At 45.7% G+C, this 19,504-nt stretch overlaps 3 protein-coding genes across 12 annotated transcripts in view; 2 read left to right on the plus strand and 1 right to left on the minus strand.

The window, feature by feature from the left end:
- Positions 1-3,151, plus strand: part of TBC1D8 (TBC1 domain family member 8) — a 130,442-nt gene extending 127,291 nt beyond the window's left edge. For 3 of the 8 annotated variants that reach the window (XM_036881409.2, XM_036881410.2, XM_036881411.2), the window contains 3 exons: positions 6-95; positions 534-628; positions 2,061-3,151. In XM_036881409.2, coding sequence (XP_036737304.2) covers positions 6-95; positions 534-628; positions 2,061-2,597 — 722 coding nt within the window. In that variant the 3' untranslated portion in view covers positions 2,598-3,151. Of the gene's footprint in view, positions 1-5; positions 96-533; positions 629-2,060 lie in introns of those variants that run through there. The other 5 variants (XR_005023925.2, XR_005023927.2, XR_005023924.2 and 2 more) reach the window with 4 other exon arrangements.
- A 1,805-nt stretch (positions 3,152-4,956) lies between these two features.
- LOC118910365 (60S ribosomal protein L31) lies at positions 4,957-10,247 on the minus strand. Of its 2 annotated transcripts, none has more exons than XM_036881430.2 (5): positions 10,223-10,247; positions 9,767-9,873; positions 6,706-6,831; positions 5,370-5,482; positions 4,957-5,021 (listed from the first exon to the last, which is right to left on the minus strand). In XM_036881430.2, the coding sequence occupies exons 2-5, from the start codon at positions 9,871-9,873 to the stop codon at positions 4,990-4,992; spliced, it is 378 nt and encodes a 125-aa protein (XP_036737325.1). In that variant the 5' UTR covers positions 10,223-10,247; the 3' UTR covers positions 4,957-4,989. The 2 variants fall into 2 exon arrangements, with proteins under 2 accessions (XP_036737325.1, XP_057352915.1); XM_057496932.1 differs by lacking the exon at positions 10,223-10,247 and adding an exon at positions 10,112-10,136.
- Positions 10,248-10,378: 131 nt separating this feature from the next.
- On the plus strand, positions 10,379-18,400 carry ERVMER34-1 (endogenous retrovirus group MER34 member 1, envelope). 2 transcript variants are annotated; one of them, XM_036881431.2, is made up of 2 exons: positions 10,379-11,196; positions 15,843-18,400. In XM_036881431.2, exon 2 carries the CDS (start codon positions 16,155-16,157, stop codon positions 17,769-17,771), a length of 1,617 nt encoding a protein of 538 aa, XP_036737326.2. In that variant the 5' UTR covers positions 10,379-11,196; positions 15,843-16,154; the 3' UTR covers positions 17,772-18,400. The 2 variants fall into 2 exon arrangements, with proteins under 2 accessions (XP_036737326.2, XP_036737327.2); XM_036881432.2 differs by having other exon boundaries at positions 15,846-18,400.
- Positions 18,401-19,504: the final 1,104 nt, after the last annotated feature.

The raw sequence follows: 19,504 nt of genomic DNA on the forward strand, positions 1-19,504 counted from the left end.
TTAAGCACTCACTGAAAATGACCAAGATAGCCAGTCGCCATTAAAGAATCCTCTTCTGTCAACGTCAAGACCCCTGGTTTTGGGGAAGTCAAATGGCATGTATATCTTTCACTGTTATTCCCTCAAGCATACCACTGAAATTGTTAAGAGCAGGTGACTTCATTGCTCTTCTTGGAAGCATGTATTTATTCCCTGCTTCTTGTGAATTAATACTGAGCGCCCTACTTTCAGAGGTCAGAAACACTCCAAGCTGCAGTGTACCGGTGACTTGCCCCCCAACCCCTACCATCGTGCTTATTCCTCTTGCTTAATGTTTCAGGGGCCCCCTAGTAGCAAGAAGTCACCCGGCCACCACACCCCATTCGTGGTCAGTTGTACACAATTGTACACTGATGTCCTCTGCTTCAGTTCATAAATGGTTTTGCTTAGTGGAATTCTGCATCCCCTCACCTCTCCCTTCTACAGGTTTCCCTTTTAGTTTTCATTGAATTTCTTTAGACTAAAATATGTATTTTATTTCCTTTTTTCTGAAGGTGATGCTGATTATCAGAAACAGCTGAAGCAGATGATTAAGGATTTAGCCAAAGAAAAAGATAAAACTGAGAAAGAACTGCCCAAAATGAGCCAGGTATGGATTTTATGCACAAAGTCAAATTTTTTTGCCAAGTGATTGGTCCAGAGGTAAGCTTGACCTTTAAGCTGGGACCCCCTTTACCTCCAAAGCCATAATCAAAGGATCTTTTACCTTCTGGGAACTGAACGTTGTGATTAAATGGGTAATGTCTGAATTGTGGTCTGTTCATATACCCCCAGCTCTTCAAAAGAGGGCTGCTGTACATTTCATGTCTCTTGAAGAGTTTTTATAATGAAACTTATTTACCCAGGTTGTGAAGATTTATTCCCTAGAGTGATAGGAACATTCGGGGGCACTGTTAATACAACATTCTTCCCTAAAAAAGTATTACTTTACCATTTTCTTGACAACCACTGACCACGTAACATGACAACCTGAGTCTCCTAAACCTTTGATCATGCTCCAGAAAAGGGTTCTGGGCTACATTCAAGTGCCATATGATGGTGATAAGTCACTGCTTTATTTGAAAAGGATTGTCCCCAATGTTTGGGAAATGGAGGATTCAAATGGAAACATTCCTTTATTACAGGACTAAAATCTTTTTGGTGCTAATGTGTACTGTGAGTCTCCAAGAGTGGAATTTGGCATGCAGTGTTTTTGCCTCTCGACCATAAAACTTCTCATGGCATCCATGTTCCCTCACTTATCTGAGAAGTGGTTGTCTTTGCTGTGTAGTTTTTTTTCCCAATTATCTTTGGATATGGCAGTTATGTCAATGTTGTATGACAATTATACCTCAAAAGCCATTATGCCTCATAACACAGAGCTGTATTAACATTGAGACACTTATTTTCTTTTTTACTATAAACAGAAATGGATTGTTCTTTTTACTTAAAAAAAATAATCATGGATGTTTCTCCCTAATCATTATTTATGGATTAGTAGTACTCAACCATATTCCTATTCTTAGAATAACCAAATACCACCTCAAGCATCTCCTCACATTACAGACTCTGAAGGTGTGCATGGCATTTGAGATAACATTGGGCATCCCTGCTCAACTTCATCTTACAGCCTTTAGTGGCTGCGTGGTACTCCCACCAGATGAGCAAAGCCATTTCATTTAGTCATGTCTCCAACTTTTTCTATTATAAGCCTGAGCTTACTATCCTTATGGATAAACCTCTGTGCATAGCTTCTGGAATACAGTCCTGTAGGCTGACTTGGCTGGGTTCAAGGATGTGCCCATCCTCCAGAATATACACACTTATTAGTAGTTGCTGTAAAGACAAAAGCACACTTGTAGGTGTGGCAGAATTCCCTGGCCTCATTGCTAATACTGTTCTCAAAGGGCAGAGACCATCTTTTCTTATACTCTGCTTCAAAGAATACTATGGTTTTCTCCAAGAACTAAGTATAAAGTTAAAAAAAAAATTGTATTTCCATCCTGGTTATGCTGCTATATATACTTTATTTTTTATTCCAGAGAGAATTTATCCAGTTCTGTAAAACTCTGTACAGTATGTTCCATGAAGACCCAGAAGAAAATAACCTGTATCAAGCCATTGCCACGGTGACCACTCTGCTGCTGCAGATTGGGGAGGTAGGGCAACTCCACAGCAGCTCTGGGAGCTGCTCCCAGGAGTGTGGGGAGGGGCTGCAGGCTTCAGCTCTTTCTCCAGAACAGGACTCAGTTTTTGCTGAAGCTGATACTGCCACGATTCCCCAGGACTCCCATGCATTTCCTGAAGAGGCAGAAGGGGACTGGACTGTCTCCCTTGAACATATTTTAGCTTCACTTCTGACCGAACAGTCATTAGTCAACTTTTTTGAAAAGCCACTGGACATCAAATCCAAACTTGAAAATGCGAAGACCAATCAGTACAACCTCAAAACTGTAGAAATGAGCCGCCAATCACAGCCTGAACTCAAACTGAGAACCGCGGAGCAGGACGGTGGGTCACTGAGCCGAGTCGGCCACACCAAGGCACAGCAAACAGTTTCGTGGGTGATCAGCCCCTAAGCCCAGATCTCAGTGGAACTCATTTTGAATGTTTTACAAGCTGCATATTCAGGTAAGAAACGTGGTGTCCACAGCTGTGGCTGGGGGAACTGATGCAGCCCTCAAGCATTTCTATTTATTACCTGTTGGATACTGTCAGTGCTATGGAGTATCCACACATCAGGTCCCTGGATGCTGTGACTTGCAATTTCACTTTCATTAGATTTGCTGAAATAGGCATTTCTGGTGTGATGCTCTAGTGCCCTTTTGTTCTCAGATGGAACTTGAATCAGCTGTATCCTACTCAATCCTACTGGAGAAGAAAGCCCACGCTCTTATTTTTCACTTGGCTAATGGGAGAAAGCAAGAATCAAGTTCACTTTCAAGATCTAAGAGCCCCTATCTGTGCAATTGTATTATGCTTTTTCTTGCACTAATTTTGTTTCAATGCTGGTAATTGAAACCGTTTTAATATGTATGTTTCGTTGTATTTACTTTGTGTTCTTACGAAATGTGTACAAACCATGCTTTCAATGTTAGCCCCAGGTTTTTTAATAAGAAATTTTTGTATTAACTTTGTCCTTGTTTATACCTATATAATTTCAGTGTCTAAGGCCTGGATTGTGTCAGTGGTAAAACGGAAATGTCTCCCCTGCCATGCAGTGCAGATCACTGCAGGAGGTGCCCAGGCCCACTGTCACTGCACTGCCGTCTCCAATGGGGGACACAAGGGAGCTTCTTTCTGCAGTCTTTAACATACATCACTGCTGTAAACATTGAGGAAATAATCCTACACCTTGCTTTCAGGCTGAATTTATTAGCAGGGCTTTAGCTCCATGTAACCTGGCGGTCAAAATACCTCATGGGACCACTGTAAGTGAACTAAAATAGGAACTGAACATAGTTAAGCACAATCTGGTTACCCTATCAAAACCTGTTTTAGAAGTCTGTACCTTTTTTTTTAAAATTAAGGTATCATTGATGTATACAATCTTATGGTTTCACATGAGCAATATTGTGGTTTTAACATTCACCCATATTAAGTCCCCACCAACCCCATTGCAGTCACTGTCCATCAGCGTAGTAAGATGCTATAAAGCCACTACTTGTCTTCTCCATGCTGTACTGCCTTCCCTGTGACCTACCTATACTGTGTGTGCTCATTATAATGCCCCTCAATCCCCTTCTCAAATTCTGAGTCTGCTGCTGTTTTGTTCTTTCAGTTTTGCTTTGTTGTTATACTCCAAAATGCGGGAAATCATTTGGTACTTGTCTTTCTCCGCCTGGCTTATTTCACTGAGCATAATACCCTCTAATGCCATCCATGCTGTTGCAAATGGTAGGATTTGTAGGATTTGTTTCTTTTTTATTAGAAGTCTATTCATTTCAACAAATATACACACTACATAACTGGGTAGGAGCTTAAAGAAATATTGAATGTATTTCATTAAATCTAAGATACTATCAGATGAATGGATAAAGAAGATGTGGTACATATACACAATGGAATATTACTCAGCTATAAGAAAAAAACAGATCCTACCATTTGCAACAACATGGATGGAGCTAGAGGGTATTATGCTCAGTGAAATAAGCCAGGCGGAGAAAGACAAGTACCAAATGATTTCACTCATCTGTGGAGTATAAGAACAAAGAAAAAACTGAAGGAACAAAACAGCAGTAGACTCACAGAACCCAAGAATGGACTAACAGTTACCAAAGGGAAAGGGACTGGAGAGGACAGGTGGGGAGGGAGGGATAAGGGTGGGGAAAAAAGAAAGGGGGCATTACGATTAACATGTATAGTGTGTGTGGGGGGGCACAGGGAGGGCTGTGCAACACAGAGAAGACAAGTAGTGATTTTACAGCATCTTACTATGTTGATGGACAGTGACTGTGAACGGTTATGTGGGGGGGACTTGGTGAAGGGGAGAGCCTAGTAAACATAATGTCCTTCATGTAATTGTAGATTAATGATACCAAAATAAAATTTAAAAAAAAATCTAAGATACTATCGACTGCATCACTTTAGTTACGTAAAATGTGGAAAGTGGCCAATGACAATTGGGTTCTACATGCTAGTTTCTGGAAAAATGTTCACCTTTGATTTAATGAAACTTGAATGTTAAAAGCATTAAAAACATCACACCTCCAATGTCCTAAATACCTAAACAGTCATTCTCAAGGCAGGCTGAACTTCAACATGACCTTTAAAAACGTGTTTTGGCCCTGTCCAAATAGAAACTCCAGCAGCTGGAAGAAAAGGGTGCAGGTGTAGTATTTAGGAAAAATACTCTCCAAATGATCTTGTAATTGGAACCTTACTTTAAAATATATAAACACATTGCATAGAAAGTAGAAAAAGAAAACCAAACCCGAATGCAGTTTTTTAACTTTATTTGACAATCAGCTGTTAGTTCTCATCCACATTAACTGTCTGTAGATCTGGGGGAACAAAAAGAGCAACAGCCAGTCAACTTCCATACGCACACACCATGTTTTACTTTAACACTCCAGAAACCTTTTCTGGAAGGGTTTAGGCAAGTAATAGTATTCCACATGGCCTTTTTACTACTCAGGTATGGACCTGTTTTGTATCCTTCTGCATTTTTCTACACTGGGACACAATTAAAAAAGGGTTTTCCGCTGTTGCCTGTTCTGCATAGGGAACCACTCAGCCTCCCTATTGGAAGGATGCCAGGCAAACAGGTGTTGGACAGATAAATTCACATTATAAAACAGCCAAGGGTATTTTCTAATTTAAATAGCTTTGTGGGATGGAATAAAACTTACTTTTGAAGGTGGTGACAGGGACATAGGTAACCAACGTATAGAGCTTGTTTGGGGAATCTTCATCCTCATTACGTTTTCTGGACAACCGCACACGGATACGGTATGGGACGTTCCTAATAAAAATAAAAATTCTGCTAAAGTCAACGCCAGCTCGATTCGCATACCCCATCTCCACTTCTATAACATGCTCCCAATGCTCTGTCCTTGTCCTGACCTGACCCATCAGCCACTCAGGTGTCTTATCAGTTCCATGGAAGATAAACAGCCACAGGTGGACATTAAATGTTTATGTCTTGGCAGGCGGCCACCACTGATACCTAACTTAGGGAGAATGTGGGCCCAAACACGCCAGTTCTCTTCCCTGTATCACCAACACCCAAGTCCTGCTTATGGGATATCTGTTAAAACTTCAATCTGGACGAACACAAAAAACCCCATGGGCCATACTGAACATGTACCCAACCTCTGAGCAGCAGCATTAGGGCTGACTCTCTCTCCTTTTATCAATCTGAGGACACGAGATGTCCTGACACTCAGGAGTTCTCCTGGCTCACGTGATACCACTCCCCCCATCTCAAGGGAGCTCGCTGGCGGCTCCTTTATCAGACAAACCCTCAGTGCTGGCCCCCTGCAGGGCTGCATCAGCTCCTTTATCCCACCAACCTTAACCGTAAAATACTACAGTCCCCCGCACCCCGGTCCAGGCTCATGTAACCACTCAGTCCATGCCAGCACCAATCCCTTAGCTGGTCCCACTTTGGCCCTGGACCTTGTGTAGCCCTCCACTGTAAAAACCACCTTTCTGCTTAATTAAGCAGGGTCTGAATCTCAGCACTGCTACATCTGGGTGGGACAGCTCCTTGTGATGGGGATGAGACCTTGCGTGCCGTAGGATGTTCAGTGGAATCCTTGGCCTGCGGCGACCCCAGGAGTGAGAGCCAGCAGTGCACCTGGGGGAGTGTGGGTAAAACTGCCCACTTGTCTTTGCTTTGACCTGTAAGACCCATATCTGTCCCCTGCCCAACTGTCCACCCTCATTCACTGTTGTTCAAGTCACTCCACTCCACTTAGGCTGACCTCTGCCCCCGGGTCACACCAAGTTTGACTCTTTCTGCAGTGCTCTTACAGACCCTCATACTGATGCTCACTCAGCACTGGGGTCTCTGTTCAAATGCCACATCACAGGGCTTCCCTGCAGACTCTGCCCCACCCAGAGTCAGTCATAATTTAATACTTCGTATGCATTAGCTAATGACTGACATACAGACTGTGGGACGAGGTGGTTGAGCAGTGTGACTGTGTAACACAGTTTAGGTAACACAGGTAAGTTTAGCACCTTATTCCTTTGGCCCAGACGGCTTTGTTGAGCCTGGTGTCAATGCGCACATCTGGAGTTCCCATCTCCTTCATGGCAAATTTCCGGATCTCTTTGAGTGCCCGAGGGGCACGCTTCTTGAAACCCCTTAAGTTTCAAACATAAGTAAATAAACGAATTGCATGTGTACAAAATAAAATGAAACACCTAATAGAGTATGTTCTGTTTTCATAAAACATTCTAAACCAAACCTTAACAAGAGAGGAAAAATCTTTTTATACACCACTGTAATGCCCAGCACCTTAGTGTTAATACCGGGAACACTGAAGATGCACAACCCACTTTCAGTGATATACAGTCAGAGCTCCTTATTATGACCCTTAGGAGTCGCTAATGTGCACACTAGTCAACCCTTTCCTGATACACACACACCCGGGCTCTAGTAGTACCACCTCCTAAGGACAACAATCAAAGAAATGAAATTAGAATACACTTGAACATAAAATAAACAACACAAGTAAATATGTGCCCTCAGGTCAAAATGGAGTTACGTGAAAACCCAAAACTACAAGCTGAAATGATCAAGCATTTGGATAAGTGAAGGCCATTCCAAGTGGGGCAAAGACCAAAGTCTAAAGCGGAGTCCTATCACCCCAGGACTGGACATGGGGAAGAGGCCATGCCGAGTACTCACCTCTGTAACCCACGGCACAGTGCCTGGCACTTCACAGGGCCCCACACTTGTGTATGAAGCAAACCTATGAAATCCAGTAACACTAACACATGGAGCATGCCAAAGTGACCGAATTCCTCTCTAAGCCCTTGGTGACTTCCCGTGGCCTACAACACATGACTCGCCACACACCCCCACTTCACTTTGCTCTACCATGCCTCTCCCTACTCCCTCTGTTCTACCCTTGCCGGCCACCTTGTTATTTCTAGGGTATATCAAGCAACCGCACTTCACTCACTCACTCAAATACTTAAGGAGCGAGAAATAAAAGGTGCTGGAATCAACAGTAGTAGCTCTAACAGACTAATCCCATTCTTCTCATAGCTTATGTGGGTGACACACAGAGTACATGAAACTGCATTTTAAGTAAGACAGCCAAAGACACATCGGAATAAAAATCTAAGATAATGATGGAAGCCACTCAGGGATCCGAGAAAAGCATTCAGGCAGAGGGAAAAAAGTAAACATAAAACCAGTTACCCTGAATCAGGTACATGTCTGGTATGATTAAGAGAGTAAGTGCCCAGCTCTGTGGAAACACAGCAAGAACTTCGGCTTCTACGAGTGAGAAGGGAAGGCAATGGAGGGTATGAGGACACCAGGTGTCTGGGGGCCGGGAGGGAACCAGGAGCTGCTAACTGGAACCATCCAACAGAGAGAGAGAGGATGCCAGTGGTACCAGTGCAGCGGGCCTGGCAGTGGAAGGCAGAGCCATCAGGACACACTCACTTGCACACAGTGAAACAGAGAAGGTCATGAGAGAAACAGAAAGGTTAGGAGTTTGATTTGAGGCCTATAACACCCAAGCGGAGACGTTAACAGGGGCTGGGCATTTGAGGCCCTAAGACTAATTACCGTTACCAAGAGTAGATGGAAAGCAGAGGGGCTGAGTCCTGGCACTCAACATTAAGAAGACGGGGTGTGAGGAAGAACCAACAAAACAGACCGAGAAGGAGCAGGTAGAAGCGTGGGGTCTTTGGACATAAAATGAATAAAGCATTTTCTACAGAAGAATGAACTCAGTTGCTGCCAATCAAGTCAGGACTGAGAAATGACCAAAGGATCGAGTACCATGCAGGTCTCCACTTGGGGATTTTGTAACAAAGCACAAAGTATCTGAAACACTTCATCACCTGTAATGGCTCACAGCACACTTTCCAAACATCCCATTATCTGTGTGGCCTTTAAAACAGCACCCTTTCCACCCAGTGACTTAGTTTCCACTTGGCAGTTTTTACTGCTTTGTATCTAAATCTTGTTGCCCGACTTGCTCCACTAAGTAGGCTCTCTGGTTCCCTGCTGATCCGCAGAGCCCAGGACAGTTAAGTGCTGCATAAGCTCCCCAAATGCATGCCTGCCTGAAATAAAGGGGCCTGGGGTGGAACGTGCTTGTTCACAAGCAGTGTTAATGCACAGAAAAGGCAGTGGATTTTTGACCCAGAAGCCACCCGAGATTCCCAAATTAGACATGCTTACACACGGCCGTCACTCGGCTTGGAATGCAGAGCTGAAGTGCCCGGCCCAACGTGGACACCACTGCAAATTTAAATCAGTCGCAGAATCAGCTGCCTCGAGACGAGGACTGCCCAGTGAAGTGCAAGAAATTTTGCTCCTTGGACTGGTGCCTTAGTATTTTGCCATATAACATTTGCTATTACAAATACTCCAAAGTATACTGGAGAGATTTGATCTCTATTTTCAGCTGTAAGCACCATACGGAAAAAGGGGGAAACTCACTAACTTTAAAACTAAAACCCAAACTCCAGGGCAAAAACCAAGGACTAGATCATTCGTTATCATTCTCGATCTTCCTGTACATCACAAATCCACTCCCCCAGCGTCTTCAAAAACAAACATTGCCCTACAACTCCAACAATACATTCTTTTTCTGTCTCTCTCTGGTCCACTTCCGGTATTACAACTCAACCAACACTAATTATTACAGAGGGCACGTATCTGTGTGGGTCAGAAGGCTAAAGCAATCCATTTAAGTGTTCGCTTTCCGGGTTGCTTTCCCTCCTACCCACATCTTTCATCCTTTTGCCTGCCCAGGTTGAATTCAATTGCAAAGCACGGAGTGGAATGACTTTATCACCACCAAGTTTTCCCAAAGTGGCTCTCCCCGAGTTTTATTACGCAATGTCACGTTTCCAGTCACGAACCTCTGAGCATCACACGTTAAACTCTATAAAACTTAAATAGGGTCTTTGGAATACAGATTTGTGAATATTAAGAAATGTTTAATTTCTAAGCACCCAGCCTTCAGTATTGGGCAGATCTCAGTGACACCGGACGCTGAGCTCGGGAGCCCGTGCAAGCAGGGATCTGGCCCAGTGCAAGGATACTCACACTCCATGGATGCGCTTGTGAATGTTGATGGTGTATTCCCTGGTCACTACCTCGTTGATAGCGGAACGGCCCTTCTTCTTCTCGCCACCCTTCTTTGCAGGAGCCATCTAAATCAAGGAGACGAGCCGGCTCAGACCAGAGAGAGACGCATCCGATTGCAGAGGGTCCGGCCATTCCCTGAAGCCCCGGGTCTGGGCTAAGCCAAGCCGCCCACCCCGGGTCCAAGCATCCGCGCCCCGCAGATGCCCCCACCCCGCAAACCCCTGCAGCCCCGGCTGCTCCAAGCCTGGCCGCTCTCCCTCCCAGGCTACGGGAGCCCTTAAATGTAGCGCGGATTCCAGTCACCCCGGAACGCGGAGCCTCGGGCCAGTTCAGGAGAGAGCCCGTGGTCCCGGTCAGCACACTCCGTGACGGGGATGGAACCAGATTCCTGAAACCGGCACCTAGCGCCCATACCTACTCTGCTGGGGCCAGGTTCGGAAGGAAGAGCGCGACGTATTGTGGGAGACGGACAGCAGCGCCGCGAATACAACTTCCGGGTCGCCTGGAGGTGGCGGGCTTGGGGGTGTGGTGGGAAAGGGTGGAGGCGCGGTGCAAGCGGCTCTTACGTACGTGACGCACGCCGCGCGACCCGTGGAAGGCGAGCGGCCTTCGGGGGCGGGGCCCGGTCGGGCCGCAGCTGCGCGCTCCCGCCGTGCGCCCCAGTGTGTAGCGCCGTGCGCTCTGTCTGCTCCCTGCGGCGGAGTTTCCTCCTGCTCCGCGCGTGGGTGGCGCTGGAGGGATTTGTGTGTTTTGTTTAAGTCTTCGGAGGGTGCCAGAACTCAAGCCACCGTTGGATGGGAGCAGGTCGGGAGGAGCAGCCGCTCTTTTGTTTTTCCCAGTCTCCCATTGATTTGGCCACCGTTAACTGAACCTGTGTGCAGCGCCGTGCGGATGAGCAAAATACAGCTCGCTGGCGGGTGCCCACCGTCTCCGGCGACAGGAAGGCTGTAGGCAGGCTTCAGCGCTGTAGCAGGGGCTCTGGGATCACGTATGTGAGGCAGGACTTGGTGGGACGCAGGCAGATAGAAAGAACTCAAGGCCACAGTAAGAAGTACTCAGGAGGGAACTAGTGTCATGGATCTGCAGTAAACAAAAAGCCACATTCTGGACATCTGGAGAATTTAGCCTGAGAAATAAGGGATTCTTTTCATCCCATCCAGGTCCCTTTCAAGAAGCTTGAAATCCCTTAGACACTGCCAATCTTAACGGGGTCTTCCCTTTGAGCCCCTCCCAATTAGCGGGAGTCTTTCTTTTCACTCAATAAATTTTTGCTGGTTGCTTCATACTCATCCGCTGGCTTCATCCTTCGAGACACGATCCTGGGAAGAACGGTAACATCTCCACCGGCATCATCTTTTGGGGGCTGGTTCAGGATAAGACGTCGAAGGGTGAGTACTGGTTGCAAAGAGCATCTTTCTTGCGCTGTCCTTTTTTAAAGCCATGCGGAGTGCGCGTAACACCAAGTACCTGTCAGCCAGTTAAGAACAATTAGCATGACTGCGAATCTTAAGAATCTGGCGTTAGGTTCCTCTGAGTCCTGCTTGGTTGATCCCCCAAGGCCCGGGAATGTCAGCCGAGTGAGGGTCAGAATTCTCTTTCAAAGCTATCCTTGAATGCAAGGGGCTGAGGGAGACAAGCAGACAACTGCGAGATCCTTGCTGAGTCCACTCCTCAGGGGACACTGTAAAGTCTTCTTTCAAAACTCAGACCCCAACTGCCCAACTGGGTATTCTTTTTTTTTTTTTTTTTTTTTTTTTAATAATTATTTTTTATTGAAGGGTAGTTGACACACAGTATTACATTACATGAGTTTCAAGTGTACAACACAGTGGTAGAACATTTATATACATAATTCTAGGTTCCAGCTATCACCCTACCAGGCTGTTACAATATCTTGACTATATTCCTTATGCTATACATTACATCCCGGTTACTAATTTATTTTACCATTGGAAGTCTGTCCTTTTTTTTTTTTTTTTTTTTTTTTTTTGTGAGGGCATCTCTCATATTTATTGATCAAATGGTTGTTAACGACAATAAAATTCTGTATAGGGGAGTCAATGCTCAATGCACAATCATTATTCCACCCCAAGCCTAATTTTTGTCAGTCTCCAATCTTCTGAGGCATAACAAACAAGTTTTTACATGTAGAACAAATTCTTACATAATGAATAAGTTACATAGTGAACAGTACAAGGGCAGTCATCACAGAAACTTTCGGTTTTGCTCATACATTATGAACTATAAACAGTCAGTTCAAATATGAATACTGATTTGGTTTTTATACTTGATTTATATGTGGATACCACATTTCTCTCTTTATTATTATTATTTTTAATAAAATGCTGAAGTGGTAGGTAGATACAAGATAAAGGTAGAAAACATAGTTTAGTGTTGTAAGAGAGCACATGTAGATGATCAGGTGTGTGCCTGTAGACTATGTGTTAATCCAAGCTAGACCAGGGCAATAAAACATCCACGTATGCAGAAGATTTCTCTCAGAACGGGGGGGTGAGGTTCTAAGCCTCACCTCTGTTGATCCCCAATTTCTCACCTGATGGCCCCCCTGCGACTGTGCCTGTCTTAGGTTGTTCCTCCCTTGAGGAATCTTACCCGTCTCTGGCTAACCAGTCATCTTCCGGGGCCATACAGGGAAATGTGAAGTTGGTAAGTGAGAGAGAAGCCTTATTGTTTGAAAAAGTTAGCTTTTTACTTCTTTGCATATTTATGCCCTGTGGCTTCTATGCCCAGCATTTGTCTTGAGGTATCTTTACCACTTGGAAGAATTATGATACTCGGTAAATTTGATATGAGGCACGAATTCTATTTAAGGGTTGTAATTAGGAAGGAAGAAGAAAAGCTATAGAAGTAGCAGGCGGAAGAAAACATGGGAAGATTGATTATTTCTTTGATATATCTTCTTGTAGAGTAACTTCAGCATGTATAGGTTTTAAGCTACTACTTAAATTGCACACACACATTAACATAATAGGAGTATAGTTACATAACCAAAGCATATCTGTAATTACCAGCCATCTGCAGTGAAACCAAGAAAACCAGTTAGGCACCTTAGGCATTTGTGAAAACTTATCTATGATATGGTGGATATTGTCCAAATGAACTTGAACAGTCTGAGAGAAATCAGACAAATTAAAACAACCCATTCCTGGGGACTGTTCACATGCCATATGTTCTTTTAACAATAAATAGTTTGTAGTTGTAAGACTTTGGAGCGCTACAATTTGCACTTCTCCAAATTCTTGGTTGAGTTCCAACAGTATAGATCCAGTCCAATTTTGTTGTTTTACTGTATGCACAGGCCAGCTTAGATATCTCCGTCCTCATTCCCATGGCAGGTCCAGGAACCGGTGGGACGAGTGCATCCACAGCTGTAGCAGTGCGTGGATCTTTGTTGGGGTTTTTTGATGATCATCTTCTGGCATGAGTCTTCCAGAGGGTGCAGATGTTGGAAGTTCTTTTTCATATCATATCTTAGTTCATTTTCGGGGTAGCCCAATTAGGCTTCCAACTGGGTATTCTTAAGGAGCTGCTTCTCCTTTTCTGTCTCGCTCACCTCTAGAAGGTGGGGGAGGCCCGGAGGAAGGTTCCCCTGAGTATCCTCATTTGTGAGAGTGACTTGGGCAACTTCCTGCAAGCCCCCATGGAATCCCCCTACACAGATCGAGTGATTCTTTACCCTCTGTCGTGAGATGATTTTCCCTCTCTGGGACCTATCTAGCGCCTTCTTCCACACCCTCTATACTCGGTATTTAGGATAATTCAGCACCTATCAATCTGGTAGGATATTGGGCACAATTCTTACTCCTTGTCTCTGGTGTCCTATATGAGATGTAAAAGCAGATGTCTGGGTGGTCCCCACCTGAAAGAAGCAAATTGTCCCATGGATCCCAGCCCTGGCCTTGAGGTGCCAACTGGGCAGAGGATTCTGACCCCTTGATTATGGGAGAGGAATGACCTTCTTGTGTCGCCATCTATTGAGGTGTCAGTAGGGTGCAGGATTGGAAGACTGGGTCGGGTTTGAGTACGACCTGATAATCATGACCTCCTGTGTGCGGCTTCTGAGTTACATGCAGAGTGGCTATTGTTCCCACTTTTTTCTGTTTCAACTGGACAACTTTCTCAATCTAAGCTCCAGGGTCAGGAAGGACCTCCTCATTACCCAGTGGGTCAGATCTCCTGCCCTAGTGGAAAATACCTTAAGACATCTCTTATGGCGATGGTTCCATACCATGGCACGGGAGGCATACCAAGATCTGTACTTCAGACTGAGAACTGGACAGTTGCATCTCAGACCAAGAGGGCCCAGTGTCCGTCCCTGGATGGCTCAGTGGCACCACAGTGTGACTATGCCTCAGGTCTGGGAATGGACCCTCCCCTGATGCTGTCATGAGTATGGGAGGGGGCACAGACTTCCCTGTAAGAGGGAAGGAACAGGCCAAGCGATGCCTTGTCTTTCAGACACCAGAAACAGAAAAGAGGATGGATGCCCTTCTCTTCTCTGGTGTCTTTCAGATGGGCAACTCAGAGTCTGAGACCACTTTGGTTACTATTCTTCTGGGAGTTCATTTGTGGAAGTAGGAACCTGGAGGGCAGGATATGCAGTAGTATCTCTCACTGAGACCATTGAGAGTTACCCCCTTTCTCCAGGAACCAGCACCTAGTTGGCAGAAGCTCTAACTGGTTTCTGGAAGTGAGTAGGGGACAGAAGGCTAACATATACAGTAACTGTAAATATGCTTTCCTAGTTCTTAATGCCCATGCTGCTGTTTGGAAAGAAACTCCCTCAGTGCAAATGCATCCCCTATTAAATATCATCATGAAATCGGCTTCTATGCACTGTGATCCTCCCCAAGGAAGTGGCAGTTATACATTGCTGGGGGTATCAGAAGGGAGCAGATGAGGTGTCAGAGGGAAACCAAAGGGCCGACTATGCAGCCTGAGAGGCAGCCTGAGCAACTCAGTCTACCATCACTATAGCCCCCCTGTTTGGGGAGCATTCCCTAAGTCAAACCCCAGTATTCCCAACAAGAGACAGATATGGCCTTCCAAGAGGGGTTAATCTTGTAGACCTCAGGGTGGTTCCAAAACGAGGAAGGGAAGCTTCTCTTGCCATCAGCCAACAGGTTAAATACTCTCCCCAAGTCCTTCCATCTTGGGAGGGATGGGACCACCAGCTGGCCAGTAGGTTGTTCACTGGGACAGGGCTTCCAGATACCATTAAGACAGATAACAAGCTCCTGTGAGGTATGTCAGAAGAACCATTCCCTCAACCATCGATTAGCCTTGACAGGGCTACAAAGGACTGGGATGTACCCAGGAGAGGATTGGCAAATTGACTGTACACACATGCCCAAGGCTAAGGGAGTTCAATATCTACTTGTATGGGTGGATACTTTCACTGGATGGTTAGAGGCCTTCCCCTGCAGGACTGAGAAGGCAACGGAGGTAGTCCAGACCATAGTAAACGAGATCATCCCCTGGTTTGGATTGCCCAAAAGCCTGCAGTGATAATGAGCCAGCCTTTAAGGCTACAATCACCCAGGGAGTCTCCTTAGGTCTGGGAATACAGTATCACCTCCATTGCTCTTGGAGGCCCCAATCCTCATATAAAGTAGAAAGAGCAAATGCAATCACAAAATGACACCTAAGGAAACTGACCCAGGAAACAGAGCTCCCTTGGGTTGCCCTTCTTCCCATTGCACTCCTATGTGTCAGAAATACCCCTCAGTGAGCAAGCCTTAGTCCCTTTGAGCTGCTGTATGGCAGGCCTTTCTTGACCAATGACTTCCTCCCCAATACAAATACAGAGCTGCACAAGTAAGGCAGGTCACCTCCCTGGCCCATTTCCAATGAATGCTTCAGAAACTGGAAGAAGCTCAAAAGAGAAAGGAAGGAAAGCCTTTATTTGAGCCAGGAGACTTGGTCCTGGCCAGGAAAGTGTCCCCTATCTCCCCTTCCCTCTCACCTATCTGGGAGGGACCACACACTATAATCCTCTCCAATCCCACTGCAGCAGAAGTGACGGGACACAGCCTTGGATACATCACTTCCTGTTGAAGCGCTGGCTGTCTGAAAAAATAAGGTCCACCGTGAACGAGGAGGACTCCCTGCCTCAATATTCCTGCAAGCCTGTAGACGATCTGAAGCACCTTTTCAAGCAACAGACACCCAAGATAAGTACCCATGATTCCAGATTCCTGAATCTTTCTTGGCATTGTTGTGGGAGTGGGACTTGTTATTTTCCATTTTCTCCTGTGTTATTGTGAACCTCCTTCCATTGGTTGGCAGTATTTCTGTCCCTGTTGGGTTTAAATCTTGAAAAGCAATGGCCTTAACCCCGTCATTATTACTATTATTGACTCCTTCCTTATTGGTTCCTCTCCAGGCAGCAGTGCATCCCCTAACTCCAGTAATTAACAAAATTGCTAATCTAACTAACCAAACCAACTGCTGGATCTGCCCCCGCCGAGATCATCTGGAGGATGATATAGGTCTCCTTGGAATTCCGATATCACTAGAAACGATTGCTAATACCATAGCACAGTATTGGGGGTTTTCTTATACAACTTACACTACCACCAGAAATGCTGGGGTTGGTGGAGGTCCGCGACCCTTCGATCCACAGTGGGTCTCTCCAACACCAGCTGAACAAGTAGGCAAAGTCCATCGCCTAGCTGCCAAAGCCAGTCTGTGCTTCTCTAATTCCTGGGGCACTGGTCCTCTTTTAGGAGTCCTCAACTCTTCTTTCTGTAATACCACCTTTATGTATAATCATACCTTTCATGAGTGGGAACCACAATTCCAGGGGGATTCCATTGAAGAGGACGATTTTGACGTCTTTAGCCTTACCCACACCACCACCTGGGAGCCATATTTCCGAGGCAACACCTCTGGCCTCTGGTTATGGTGGGGCAATAATAAATTCAATGCCACCAAACATTATGCTAGCGAGTCTTGGACCATAGTCAACAATTCATTGGGGCAAGAGACTCTTGGCATTGGAACTGAGACAGGGACAGTCCTCAACATCTCCAGTGGCAATCCCCAACCTTATCCTCCCTTTAATGTCATTCAACTCATTTTCAGAAGCCTTCGCTGTCAGATTCCTCATACTCATAACCAGTCCGTTGCTGACTTCTCTCCCTTATGTGCTGATGATTATTTCACAGGCATACGACCCTCTACTTTTGACCCCTGGGGACCATGGGATCCTTCTATTTTAGCCAATTATACTAGCCTCCCTACCTCACACAAATATGCTTGGCTACAAGGATGGTCCACTGGAGTCACATTGGCTGGAACGGGACTATTCTTCCTTTGTGGAACTAATGTGTACTTGACCCTGCCTAGGGGCTGGAGAGGGCGGTGCACAATAATTGCAGCCATACCTGATGTACTGACTCTTAACAGTACTTCCTTCCCCACCTCCGGGCAACTGCCTAACCTGGGATCCTTTCTGGATGTGTCACTGCGGCACCGGCCGAGACGAAGCCTAGTGCCCCAGACCCCTGATTTCAGTGGACTAGCCACCGATAACCCTATGTTAGAATTGAATGGCCTGGGATACTCCATATTCCATGGCCTCTTTTGGTTTATAGGGATTCCTGAACTCGAGAGGAGCATTAGAAACATCTCCCTACTAATGCAGGGCACCTGGAAAGTGACAGTGGCCGCGATAGAAGCCCAGCAAAAAGTTTTGGATTCTTTAGCTCAAGTGGTCCTCCAGAATAGGAGAGCCTTATATTTGCTCACTGCTGAGGCCACTGGCACCTGTGCTATGCTCAATGAGACCTGCTGTTTCTATGTCAATACCTCAGGTCTAGTAGAAGAGAATCTAGAAAAGATCAAAAAGAATATCCACTTTTTTGATGAGCTAATGAAAAGAGAGACACAAGACTCCTGGCTAGGCCAGATCTTCAAATCCCTCATGGGGTGGGTGTAGCCCTGGTTGGCATCATTCATTCCCCTCTTTAGAGTGGTAGTATTTGCTCTCATATTTGGACCGAGTTTACTTAATCTTCTAATTAAATTTGTGTCTTCTCGCCTAGAAGCCATCAAGCTCCAGATGGTGATGCAAATTTAACCCCCATGACAGTCCCTCTTGGCTTTTACCAGGAGCCACTAGATAGGCCAGAGTGAATCCGAGCTGCCATTCCTCAGTCGTCGCCCATTGACAGCAGGAAGTAGCCTGAGCAGTCTTCGCCCTTCTCCCTAATGGCAGTATGGTTACCTCTTCTGATGGGGAATTGAGGCAGGACTTACTGGGACAGGCAGATAGAACTCAAGGCTCTGGTAAGGAGAAGTCAGGAGGAAACTAGGGTCAAGGCTTCACAGTAAACCAAAAGCCAAATCCTGGACATCTGGAGAATTCAGCCTGAGAAACAAGGGAGTCTTCAGATACCATCCTGGTCCTAGCAACACCACCCAACTGATCATGTGGACTTCCCCCTTTCAAGAAGTTTATAATCCCGAGACAGTGTCACCTTAACGGGCTCCTCCCTTGGAGCCCCTCCTGATTAGCAGGAGCCTTTCTTTTCACTCCTCATTAAAATCTTTTCTGGTTGCTCCACACTCTTGTCTGCTGGCTTCATTTTTCGTCATTTCTGAGACACGATCCCAGGAAGAACAATAAGTCTCCACTGGTATCATAAAGAGCTTGGATCTTTCCATCCTGTAATGGGATGAATGCTGCACCTCCACGTTTCCTAACTTCACTTAAAGCAGGAAGTGGAGATGGACAGGCAAACTCTCCCCATGCTCCCATGTAAGAAAACAAGGGCCTTTCCAGAAACCCCCAGCATCTTTCCACCAGTCATTGGCTGGTGTTGAGCCTCCCTTCTGATCATGGCCGAGAAAGCAAATACCTGCCAAAGACAAATGGGAAAGTCATGATTCCCTTAGCCTAATGATGGTTTTTGTTGTTTTTTTGGCCTGGCCAACACACATTGCTGTCCCACACAAAATTAGGGTTCTTTTAACAAGGAAGAAGGGGAGTTGCACTTTGTTTGAACCTAATGACACTTGCTCTACTTTCCTTCTCTCCTCACACTGCCTATTCTCTTCCTTGGGCTCAAGCACCTGAAACTTGCCTCAGGCCTTTCATGCCTTAATGACCCTTTGGAATAACTTCTCTGATCCTGGCCCCCTACTCCCACTCTCTGCAGGTGTGATCCTGTCCTTTGTAACTGGCTCACAGCATCTAGAGAGGAACTGAGCACTGACGTGTCCGTGGCCACCATCCAAAAGGGGGGTGATAATGTCATCATCATACATCAGAATGGTCTGGTGCCAGCTGACTCAAGTTTGCATATAGCTGATGGAATGTGAGTAGATCCTACTTCTTGTTGCAGCAAACAGACCCTTCTAGTGGAAATCTACAAAATGGCCCACTCAGATGTCAACTCTGGCTTTAAGTAAATGTTGAGCAGACATATAACTTTGGTTTGAAGGACTGAAAATCCCTGGCCTGCCTCAGTTTCTCAGGTTTCTGTCCAGCCCTGCAGGCTCTTCCAGCTTCTCCTTTCCTTGGGTCATGCCGGTCAGTCACTGCTGGCCTCCCAGAGACCAGAGCCACTAGGATGAACTTCGTGTGCTTTTTAACTCTCCAGTGCCCGTTAGCTGTGCTTCTTTCTCACCCATGACTGTTTACTTTTCATGATTACTAAAGAATCCTTA

The sequence above is a fragment of the Manis pentadactyla genome, chromosome 2, assembly GCF_030020395.1.
Source record: "Manis pentadactyla isolate mManPen7 chromosome 2, mManPen7.hap1, whole genome shotgun sequence".
Taxonomy (NCBI): Eukaryota; Metazoa; Chordata; class Mammalia; order Pholidota; family Manidae; genus Manis; species Manis pentadactyla.

Coding starts and splice junctions, on each gene's coding strand:
- ERVMER34-1 (XM_036881431.2), top strand. CDS start 16,155: ATGGCCTTAACCCCGTCATTATTACTATTATTGACTCCTTCCTTATTG.
- LOC118910365 (XM_036881430.2), bottom strand. CDS start 9,873: ATGGCTCCTGCAAAGAAGGGTGGCGAGAAGAAGAAGGGCCGTTCCGCT. Junction 6,832..9,766: donor CACAAGCGCATCCATGGAGT/GTGAGTATCCTT, acceptor TTGAAACTTAAG/GGGTTTCAAGAAGCGTGCCC. Junction 5,483..6,705: donor GTCTGGGCCAAAGGAATAAG/GTGCTAAACTTA, acceptor TATTTTTATTAG/GAACGTCCCATACCGTATCC.